At 41.8% G+C, this 12,010-nt stretch overlaps 1 protein-coding gene across 5 annotated transcripts in view; it reads left to right on the top strand.

Moving 5' to 3' along the window:
• The window catches only part of AP2A2 (adaptor related protein complex 2 subunit alpha 2), a 148,270-nt gene that overhangs the window by 111,635 nt on the left and 24,625 nt on the right, over positions 1–12,010 (top strand). Inside the window, exons 14-17 of one of the 5 annotated variants that reach the window (XM_089653548.1) lie at positions 593–763; positions 1,300–1,434; positions 10,530–10,696; positions 11,427–11,504. In XM_089653548.1, coding sequence (XP_089509674.1) covers positions 593–763; positions 1,300–1,434; positions 10,530–10,696; positions 11,427–11,504 — 551 coding nt within the window. Of the gene's footprint in view, positions 1–592; positions 764–1,293; positions 1,435–10,529; positions 10,697–11,426; positions 11,505–12,010 lie in introns of all 5 variants that reach the window. The other 4 variants (XM_089653547.1, XM_089653549.1, XM_089653550.1 and 1 more) reach the window with 4 other exon arrangements.

Genomic DNA, 12,010 nt, shown 5'->3' with positions numbered 1-12,010 from the left:
GTAGATATATGTGTGCTACTTACACCTCTGGGCTTTTTTTTTTTTTTTTTTTTTTTTTTTTTTTAATCAATCAAATTGGTGACCTTGTGATGACAGGGTCACTTCAAAAACTGTGGGAGACCTTTTACAGTCCCTTTATATCCCCAGTGCTATAATGTTTTAAGATTTGGTGGCCAGTAGCAATCAGACAAAGAAATTTCAGTCCAAAAGTTTGTATTTATGCCTCATTAACACTCAGTCAATGGATGTTTACTGGGTTTGATGACCACATAGTGCACTACCTAATTTAACCACTTGCTGACTTGTCCACAGTAATTTTACTGCAGACGGGCATGTACAGGCACAGTCGCATACCTGTACGTCAGGAGCACAACCGAGCAATTGCCAGTTAAAGTAGCTCATTGCTGAATAACAAAAAATGCCCTGGTCTTGAAGGGGACAAAACCTTCCAAAGGTCAAGTGGTAAACCATAAATAAATGCAAAATTGGACAAACATTTTTTTTTTTTTTTTGGAAGACAAATATGATGCATTTTAAAGCATTCCTGTGTTTTTATAATGGTAAAAAAGTTTAAATTCTTTCTACTTTTAAGGCTACAGTTTTGGAGGAGATGCCTCCTTTCCCTGAACGAGAGTCCTCCATCTTGGCCAAGCTGAAGAAGAAGAAGGGCCCCAGCACCGTCACTGACCTGGAAGACACGAAGAAGGAGAAAAACAGCTCTGATGTGAATGGGGGCACTGAGCCCGTCCCTGTTAGCACAGCGGTATGTCACTATTTAGGGAGGGGATGCACATGTTGACTTCCTGCTGCACTATAGAATTCCAACTAGTGTGAATGTTGTGGATGAAATAGGTGATTTGGTGTTTTTGCCTTCTAATTTAATTTTTTTTTTTTTTTTAAGAGTTGGGGCAGGTGCAGACAGCCATTTAACATTTCATCTAAGTCCTGCCTGCATTAGACTGCACTTGTCATTTTTACCAAATGCAAAGTATCTCCTTAAGACATAACAGTAATCCTGTTAAAATGGTTTGCACAACATTCAGTTAAAGTTCCAAGCACACAAGCATCCAGCAATACTGATTCTCGAATGATGAGTGTTCCAGTGCAACATATGCATAGTCTTGGGAGGGAGGCCCTCATACTTGTGTGAGCGCACTCTAATTTAGAGTGAGGCTCAGTGGGCCTTTTTGAATGACTGTCTAGATGTATATTAGCACTATGGTACAAGCTAGGAGTCAATTTGGTGTGTGAATTGTACATACCTGACATTTATGTTTATGCTCTTTGACTAAGTGGCAGGGTCCCATCCTTGAAGAACAAAGCATATTTGTGGTGCACCCTCATCCGTCCTCTCTCCTGGCACCGCTCCCATCTACAAGCCATCACTCACAGTCTGGAATGAACTACTCTTTAGCAGCACTTTCAAACTTCCAGGTTCTTTAAATCATTTGTAGGATATGACTGATACTAAACACACTCACTCCTGTGAAAGGCTTGCTGTGGAGATTTTTGCCTTGCTAGAGGTTGATGAATCTAATGTTTTGCTCTTTGTTCTAATATGGTAGGGTTTATAGTTGTTGTCTTCTGTCAAGGATTTGTGAATGTTTTTGAAGTGATGTTTCTTCACTTGCCTGTTTTGGTGTGTTGGTTTTTTTTTACCCGGCCAAAATTTGCTCCTTGGGTTGGCCTGTTGGCACAATCCTACCTGACATCCTTTGATTGAAAAGTGAAGGAGGTAGATGACAAATTGGCTGAACAGCTGTTTGCGGACTGTTAGAATACAATAAACAGAGTGCGCAAAACCTCGGACAGTAAGGCCTCATGCACACTGAACGTTATAAAAACGCCAGTAGCGGTTCGCTGTAGAATGACACGTTAAAATTTGAGTTTTGTCTAATTTTTTTTAGCGTTTTGCATTAGCGTTTTTTCAGCTGTTGTAGCAAAATTATACTCCTAGAAAAGGTTAAGGCTCAAAACACTGGATATGTGCGTTTTGCAGTGTTAGAGCATTTTTACAGCTGAAAAACTCCTCTTCAAACGCAGTAGTTGTGGGATTATTTCCGGTCTGAAAATGCTACTGTTAAAAAACGCTGATAAAAGCCTATGTGTGTGCATGAACACATAGAAGAGCATGCTGGTGAGTTTACTGGCTGTAGAAAAAAACATCTGGTGCCCAAAACAGCAGCTGTAAAAGCACACGGTGTACATGAGGTATAAAAATCACAATAAAAATAAACAAAGTAATACAAATAATATCAGCATCACTAAATAAAACCACCAATATAGTGGAAAAATAAAGGCATTTCAGTATAAATCAAACAATGATATAATAAAAATGGAAATCCTCTCCCAAAGGGTTGTACAGGGCTCTGCTAGGGGGCCAATATAATCAGTCTTGTGTGAAATTGAATGTTCACTCCCAAAGGAATATTTTAGGGCTCCACTAGGGGGCCAGTGTAGAATCTTGTGTGAAAATGAAATGCCACAATGCCACGTATTTCAGTTCCAACCACCTTGCATATAGATATATGAATTACCTTACCAGATTAGCAGGATCTCCAGATTATAAGAGATCAGTAGTGCAAGATATGCCTAATACAAATCACACCAGCGTATGGTAACAATCTCCACGCCCACCAGATCCTCCAATGGCTGTCTGGAAAGCATAAATTCTCCAAAGTAAGATTCAGAGGAAAATACAGAGGACCATAGAGTAATATTGCTAAAAACGCCAGTTTATCTAATGCAAATATACACACAAGCATTTCAGGGAAACAAAAGTTCAAAATCACCGTGCTGCGGTACACCAGCAGGGGTGATGTCCTAGGCCACTAGACCCCTTACTAAGCATTTTGTCTATGCAAGGGACATCCTCAATGGACATAAAGGACCTGTTCTGCTGCAGAACAAAGTGGAGTCAGGCTGAGCACTTCTCTGAATTGCTGAGAATGCTTTGCTTTGTATTTTCTGAATCAATACAAAACTTCCTCTGACTGGTTGATATGGAGGGGCAGGTAGATGTCACAATTTCTGCCTTAGCCGATCAGAGGAAGCCTTGTATTCCTTTTTAACCACCTCCTGCCCGCCATATAAGGAAATGATGGGCGCAAGGCGGTTCTCTCGTTCTTGGAGGACATCATATGACGTCCTCCCGCTCTAACCACGCGTGCGCCCCCAAGAGAATGGTGATCTGTGGTGCGCTGTGTCCCTGGGTCACAGTGGATCATCGATCAACGGCAAGAGCGTCGGCTTTGTCATGTGATCAGCTGTGTTCAATCACAGCTGATCGCATGTAAATAAGGAAATGCTGGTTATCGGCATTCCTCTCCTCACAAGCTGTCACACTGAAAGCCCGTGAAGAGAGGAGAGCCGGTAATAGGCATTACTCAGAGGGGACATTTACACTGGTGACCAATGTGTCCTGATGGTCAGTGTAGCCCTATGAGTGCCACATGTCAGTGCCCATCAATGCCACATATCAGTGCCCATCTGAGCTGCCAGTCATTGCCGCCTATCAGTGCGCATCAGTGCCGCGTATAGGTGCCAGTCAGTGCCACCTATCAGTGCATAAAAAATTATAAAAACTTCATATGGGTACAGTGTTGCATGACCATGCAATTGTTATTCAAAGTGCAACAGCACTGAAAGCTGAAAATTGGCCTGGGCAGGAAGGGGGTAAAAGTGCCCTGTAGGCTAGTGGTTAAAATGCCTTCCTCTTGTGGTGGTTTATGTAAGAATTTTATTCTAAATACGTAGGGCGGTGTCCTCTCCCTTAAACAAAATATAGCAGTGCCTCCAGCCGTTAAAATACGGCAAATATTTAATGAACCAATAATTTGGACACCTTAATAATTTGATCACCACTTAATAATATACCTTGAGTCCTTTTACCAATATGATTTCGTACCATATAAACAAAATTTGCCTTTTTAATAAATTTATTTATGTACAAAATTTAAATATATATTAATACAAACGCAAAATACTGATGATAAATGTATACTTGTACACACAATCAAAAATAATGGTAAATATAAGAAAAAACTAATTTTGAGGGATTAATCTTCTAGTGCTTCAGAAATTATTTCTCATATTCCGTGGCCATAGAAATATAAGAAAGTATTCTCTGATAAATTGCACTACAACAAAACTACAAATCCGTTAATATGCAATATATAATCTTGATACCAAAATCAAACAATTTTAGTGATAGTTTTATATATATATATATATATATATATATAACCTTAATATATTCCTAAACACACAATAAATGTTATAAATCTTAGAAAGTTGAAATGTCAAAGAAAATTTCAATATTCTAGCAGTCTCACCACTCCCAGAATTTGACTGAGCATCAGCGTCTCTGGTGGAAATTTTTCCTTCAAAATGGCAGCTGGAAGTTCTCAGCAAAATGGCCGCAGGTAGCAAGTGAGTATAGTGCAGTATATAGTGGTAGGAGTAGTGAAGAAATAGTTGGAAGATTAAGTTCAGAAGTGATCAAGAAGTAGTAGCAGTCTTTTAGAAGAAGTGAAGTGATTATTAGAAGTCTTGAAGTATTGAGGTCTTGAAGTGCTCAGGTGATCAAGTGAGTTAATCAGTTTGTGAGTTTTCTTGAGTTTAGGTGTTTGGCATTTTATATCATCCAATTCCATTGTTCCGAAAAGACCTCCCAACAGACTTGATGATTGGACGGTTGAGAAGTTGCGTATCTAGAGATATTCCGCACCTGTCCACTGGGGACAGTCCGGTATCACAAATGAATTGGTGGCCTTAATGATGACTCATCCTTTGATAGAAACAAAATCTTTTTTTTTTTATCAAATATATGTCCTATTCAAGTATAGTTGATTTCACTACTAACTCTTGGATAAGGACCATAGAAAGATGTAAATACATTTGGTTTCTCATTTTCCTGATATTTAACTGTATTGGAATAGCTGATTTCTTTTGGAAATGTATACAATTTACCCCAATTCACAAATCATCTTCTTCTTCATCACTTCAAACTTAGTTGAGTGGGATGCAATACCTAACCTTCTCAAATATATTTTCTCTTGATAAAAAGTGTTGGTAATATGCCTTTTGATAATGTCTCTGTGGGTAGATATAACATGTTTTTAGCTTTAGATGACCTAAGTTTCACCTTCTTGTTTAACCACTTGCCGACCGCGCATAGCCGAATGACGGCTGCACCGCGGCCGGCTAGTTCTGGGTGGACGTCATATGACGTCCTCCCAGAACGCGCTCTCCTGCGCGCCCCAGGGGGCGCGCACCCGGCGATCTCCGTGATCGCTGTGTCCTACGGACACAGCTGATCACGAGATGTGGTGAAAGGCCGATCCCACCGGCCTTTTACCACGTGATCAGCGGTGTCCAATGACACGCTGATCACAGGAAAATGCAAGTGCCGGTTCTCGGCTGCACTTTCCTCACGCTGTCAGATCGTGAGGAAAGTACTGCCGAGAACCGGCAGTTGTCAGAGCGGGGATTGGCACCGATCATCAGGGCACTGATGATCAGTGCCCTGATGATCGGTGCCCAGCAGTGACCCCCGCAAGTTCCTCCCAGCAGTGCGCCCACTAGCCCCGCCCACCCATGCCCAGCAGTGCCCCCACCTGTGCCCAGCAGTGCCCCCACCTGTGCCCAGCAGTGCCCCCACCTGTGCCACTCTGCAGTGCCACCTACCTGTGCCCAGAAGTGCCACCTACATGTGCCAGCAGTGCCACCCACCTGTGCCCACCCACCTGTGCCCACCAGTGCCACCCACCTGTGCCCACCAGTGCCACCTACCTGTGCCCACCCACCAGTGGTGCCCACCAGTGCCGCCCACCAGTGCAGCCCAGCAGTGCTGCCAGTCAGTGCCACCAGTCAGTGCCCAGGGGTTGTGCCAGTCAGTGCCGCCAGTCAGTGCCCAGAAGTGATGCCAGTCAGTGCCGTCTATCAGTACCCATAATCAGTGTCACCTATCAGTGCCGCCTATCAGTGCCGCCTATCCGTGACCCCTAATTAGTGCTGTCTATCAGTGCCGCCTATCCGTGCCACCTCATTAGTACTGCCTATCAGTGCCCTTTAGTGCTGCCTATCAGTGCCGCCTATCAGTGCCCATCAGTGCCGCCTCATCAACGCAAATCAGTGAAGAAGAAAAAATACCTGTTTGAAAAATTTTATAAAAGAAACAAATAAACTTTTTTTTTTTTTTCAAATTTTTTGCACTTTTTTTAATTTATAGCGCAAAAAGTAAAGCGCCCAGTGGCGATTAAATACCACCAAAAGAAAGCTCTATTTGTGAGAAAAAAATGATCAAAATTTCATATGGGTACAATGTTGCATGACGGCGCAATTGTCAATCAAAGTGCGGCAGCGCTGAAAGCTGAAAATTGGCCTGGTAAGGAAGGGGGTATAAGTGCCTGGTAGGCAAGTGGTTAAGGCATGAGGCTCCCATGAGGGGGGAAAAACCCTCTGTTTACCTGTTTATTGTGTGGTAGTTAGGGTAAACAGCCAGTTATATTTTGACCTCCGTGGATAATAGTATATTGTCGGCTCAAAAAGTCTTGTTTGGGAATCCATACTTCCAAGGTTTTGTGAGATGTTTGACTCCTTATAATTGAGTTTCCTGCTATCAAAGTATCTCCTAGCTTCACATAGACAATGGTACTTGTTTAGATGACATACATCTGCAAGGTCTTGGAATAACCAGAATCAGATACCACCATTGTAATTTTCTGGTACTTTGTTTGATCACCTGTAGAAGTTCAAATAGTGATATTGTGTCTTGAACAAGCTTTTTCCCTCATTGTTTATGGTAGCCCCTGGAAGGTTACCTGCAGTTGATCAATCAAGGAGGTTAACCTCTCACAGTCAGCTAGGATTTCCAATTTGAAATAATATAATGTTTTGGTTTTCTTTTTTTTTTTACGAAATAGTCCCCAAAAGTCATTACACTCTGAATGGCTGAGCAGTGCTCATCCTGACTCAATTTTCTTCCAGGAGTGTGATGGAAAGTTTCCATCCTCTCGAAGGTAAATATTGATAAATAGAAGCACAGTGAATGTGCCCGGAGTTCACTAGACCATAGCAAGCGGGTTTAACCATTTGATAAAGCTGGGTATACGTGCGTCAGTTTTTGTTTTGTTTTTTAGTTCCGCTGTAAGGCTGAACAAAAAGAAATGAATGGATTACCCCCATCCACACAAGTGGGGTGTTGGAGGATTCCTCCCCACTGTGCTGTTATATTCTGATGGCGAGGATTCTTCCACTGTCAGAAAACACTGCTCAGTGCTTCAGTAGCTGATAGAAAAAAAGTTTTCCAACAGTCCGGTTCAACAGAAATCATTCTACCCATCAACTTCTGTTGAACAGGGAGGGCCATAAATTTAAAGTGGATCTTTACCCCAAAGCCATTGTATTCAATTGCTTTACATCCTGTCACACAGCTATCATTTTATTTTTATTCTAAAGGCTGGTACACATGGGCCAAATATCAGCCGGTATTGGTTGGTTCAAGAGAAACCGGATGATATTTGGACAGTGTGCATAGCAGCTTGTCTGACAGAAGCCTGTCCAACATCTGGCTTCTGTCGAACTAGCATGCTGGAAAACCAGCACTTGATCAGCCCTGGCAGCCAATGTGTGTTCTGGATGGGGGGGGGGGGGGGCAGAGGGCAGCCTCCCCTGTCAGAAAACAATAGCTCAGCTAACATTGATTTAGTACTGTAAGCTCTTGTGTTTTTTTTTTTTTTTTTTTTATGTTCTCTAGGTTGAATGAAAAACTTATTCTGTGTAGCATTATTCTGTGGAGGAGTTGGTTTTTAGGCTTGTAAAATGCACGTTGTACGCATTTTTCAGGCGCTTACATTGAAGTTTATTGGGGCCTAGAATGCACAGTCATTCAAAGAATCTCCTCTACTTGCTCTGAGACCGCATTGACAGCACATTAACAGATGTGATTGGGGACAGTAAAATCGCACGGATATCTGGTGTCACGCATTGAGGTGCTTTTGGAAATGCACTTCAAATCACTCAGGTATAAATGAGGGCTTATTCTGGCAGTATATGCAGACAGAAGGGATTATTTGATAATAGATGTCCCAAAAAACTGACCTTCTAAATAATATGAATCCAACATTAAACAAACATGACTGACACCAGCAAAAGGGAAGCTCGCTTATGTATGGCTGTGGGAGAAAAATGTTGTGGTCCAGAATCCACATGTACATCTTTGTTTACACAATCAGAAAAAAATTCAAACAGTTTCCTTTAGGAGTTTAGTGCTCCTGACTCTTAAACCCACTAGCACTCTCGTGGTATCTCCTATGATGCTTGATTACTGCAGTGGATGTTTGGATTAGTGCTTCAGAATACTGGGCTGTGCATGAGCAGCATGACTGTCAATCGTGGTTAATTACCTTCTTTACTCTATATTTAGCATACTGTGCTATAGTTTTGTTTGCAAAATCTTTGACTGTGATGTATCTATTGTGCTGATATATTCAATAATCAACAGAAACTGGGCCAGATAAACTATTGTCTCTGCCCCAAATTCTTGGCGTATGAAAAGCTGTTATCTTGGATGCATTATATAATAGTTCACTAAGAAGGGTTTAAAACAAAAGATACAACTAGTGTGGCATATGTTTAAAAAAAAAAAAAAATAATAAATCCCGAGTGCGCCTTTCTGCACAAAAGATCTCACAATATGTTCCAAATAAATAATGCAGTAGTACGCAAAAAGGATGATTTCACACAACAGCTACACATTCTACTGTGCTCCTAATAAACGATATGCTCTCCAACATATTAGGTTTTTTTGGTTTACCTGTAAAATCCTGGAGTACATTGCAGGACACAGGTTTTCTTTATATCTATAACGGTTGAGTTATGTTGTCATTGGTGAATGTATGCTGGCTAAAAAAAGCAGACTTTTCTGCCCAGGCATAACCCCTCTTAGCACAAAAACCTCATTATTTTTTTTTTGGCATGCGAGTAGGAACTTCAAAAAGAGAGGAGGGAACCCTGTGTTCTGTGATGTACTCTGAGGACACAGGGTTTCTTTATGTCTATAACAAATGGGATGACTCAAAACACTGAATATGAGGAGAGGGCAATATGGCAACAAGCCCCAAAAAATAAAAAAAACTGGGAAAATGTCCACTACAGAGCTGCTTGCAAGACTTTCTGCCCAAAACTGGTGTCCACAGAGGTGAGAGTATCTCGCTGGTAAAACTTGGTAAATTTGTGAATTGAAGGACAGGTAGCGGCCTTGCAAACGTTTAACAGCCTAAATTTGATGCTGGATCACTCAGGAAGCACTGACTCTCCAGGTAGAATAACTTTTGACTGGAAACGGAGGAACCTGGTTGCTAAGGCCATAGGACTGAGAATAAGTGTGAGAACTGAGAATAGTGAATTGGTATGCAGCCTGTCCCTTGCAAAGTCCCTTTGACCGAACAAACAGGGAGTCTAACTGCTTAAACAAAGCTGTAAACTACAGATATATCCACACAGCTCAAAAAACATCCTAGCAGTAACTAGTAAGTAAATAATCCTTAGGGTGATTAGGATTAGGACAGAAAGATGGTAACAGTGTTCTAATTCAGATAGAAAAACTTATCTTTGACCTCAACACACCTTGTGAAGGACCACAAAAGGTTCTTACAGGTAAGGGTAGCCAGCTTTGAGACCTTTGAAGCTAAAATGGTTCTAAAGGCTGAAGGTTTCTTTTTCTTTTTTTTTACCCTCATGCATTCTATGCATGAAGATAAATAACCTTCAGTGTGCAACTCCCCCACTCCCTAATTACTTGAGCCTGATCTCATTCCAGAGGTGTGCATGAGAACCCTTTTCATCAGCTCAGACACAGCAGACAACAGCATATGTAAAGCACCCTTCTGGTGGCATCAATGGATACCAGGTATCCAGGTGAGCAGTGCCCACAGGATCCAGTGCCAACTTTACAGGCTGTCCCTGATCTTCTGCAGCAGGGTCTGGGTACTGTCTTTCTGGGCCCTATGGTCTCAAGCACCCAATGTGGATAAAGCCCTTGTTTTCCTCAGCAAGTGTGTATGGAATTGGCAGTGAAAATCTCTAGGCTAACAGCCACATACAGGAAATCTTCAGACACTTCACAGGACAGTAGCACAGATCCTAGGCTGTGTGGTGCTGGGAGGGGTTATGCCTGTATTTGGCAGCGTAACCCAATTGTTAGGAATATGCAGAAACCCCGTGTCCTGTGGAGTATGATTAAGAGATTTTATTTGCTATACAGTGCACCAATAAAAAAGGGGTTTCCTGCAACAAGTCGTATTTCACAACTCACTGGCCCACTGTTACATTGGTTACTAATCTGCAATGTGTTTGGCAGGCTTGTGCAAAATGTATCATGATTGCTTGAGTGTACCATGTAATGCATGTTACCCAGGGGTTCATGGGAATGATGGAATTATAACAAGAGTTCATCAGGAAAGTGACCGTGTATGTTTAAATGTTTTATACATGCTGATATCTTCTTTTTTTTTTCTTTGGGGCAGTCCACTCCCTCTCCTTCGGCTGACCTCTTGGGCCTGGGAGGTCCTTCTGCTGCTGGTCCTGGTGCGCTCCCTGCTGCGTCCTCTGATAATCTGCTTGTGGACGTTTTTGCTGATTCATCTCTGCCAGTTGCTGCTGTCGCTACAGGGGCGGAAGAGAACTTTTCAAGGTACGATGCTGATATTCAAAGTGGGAGTGAGAGATGAAATGTGTAGACTGGTACGTTGAGAATGTGACGTTTTCTGGATAGCTTTATATTGTCCTAAGTTTTGGCTGAGACAGCTATGTTTGCATAGTAGTTTGAACGTAGTCAGAATAAAGCGTATGTATAGTCAAAATATAAAACACATATTCAGCATAGCTCTCCAATACATGTACAGTTCCCCGTGTTATGTAACTTTAAAAATGCTGCATGTACTAAACAATACCAGATCCTCCTAGAAATACAGTCTGCTCCCAACTCCCTGTAGTGGGTTCACAACCCCGTGCATCTTGATGCACTGAAATAGCAGGAGAGGGGAAGAAACTGCAGGAAGCTGGTATGGGACTGGTGAGAATATAACCTGAGAGTTAGGGAGAGGGATGTGCTGATGTCCAGCAGAGAACTCAAGGGCTGCCAACAGTTCCTGGGATTTTAGTGCTGCAGTGGCAGATTTGTATGCTCACTGCAGAAAGTTTGGAGCCCACTGGATTTCTGGAAGGATTATGAAGTATTTTTTTAAAAAGAGGAAAAGCGTATGTATTTCAGAGCTCTGCTGACTTTTTAGATTTTACCTATGCATACACCTTAAAGCATTTTGTTAGTGTGCATGCTGGGATTAGGGGAACTAATGGTGCTCCATGTTGCTGCCTCTTTTCCCCTTGGTTTTTTTTCTACCTGCCGCCGATGCCCGCTACAGCGAAGTTCCAACGCTCTCAGAAGGGGCATCTGGGGAGCCAGACCCTTCTGTACATGATGCAGATGATTCCTACTACAAGTAAGCAAACCAAACCCAATCAGAAAGGCACATTAGGTTTTTCTAACCATTCTCTTTTCCTACTGCAGTCTAGCTTCTCATTTATAGGAGTTCATGGTATTAAAGCAGCAGTGTACACTCGCATACAGTAGGCAGAGCAAAACACCTAGAGAAATCTTTGTACGTTTTTAGGCTTTTCAAGTGACAAATGCATACTAGTCCTTCTAGTTTTAAGTTAATGTACATTGTAAAATAAAATTTAGCCCAAAAAAAGGCATTTAAACGTTACATTAACCAGAGCTATTTCTTTCTTAGAGTGTTGCTCTGTATTGTAGAGCTCTTAATTCTAAAGCATTGCATGCAAACTAAAATGCATTGCATTAAACTAAAAAAAATAAATAAATTGACCTCCTCTCCGCCTCACCATCACCTGCAGTTTCTTGGTGGTGTTTCCATAAGTTGTGCTGTGGAAGTCTCATGTAGTAGCCCATCCTAATAATTAAAGCATAGGAATTATTAGGTAGTCC

This window comes from Staurois parvus, unplaced genomic scaffold (genome assembly GCF_062004578.1).
Source record: "Staurois parvus isolate SC_StPar_1 unplaced genomic scaffold, SC_StPar_1.0 ptg000715l, whole genome shotgun sequence".
In the NCBI taxonomy this organism is placed as follows: domain Eukaryota; kingdom Metazoa; phylum Chordata; class Amphibia; order Anura; family Ranidae; genus Staurois; species Staurois parvus.
This window is presented reverse-complemented; position numbering and strand designations above follow the sequence as displayed.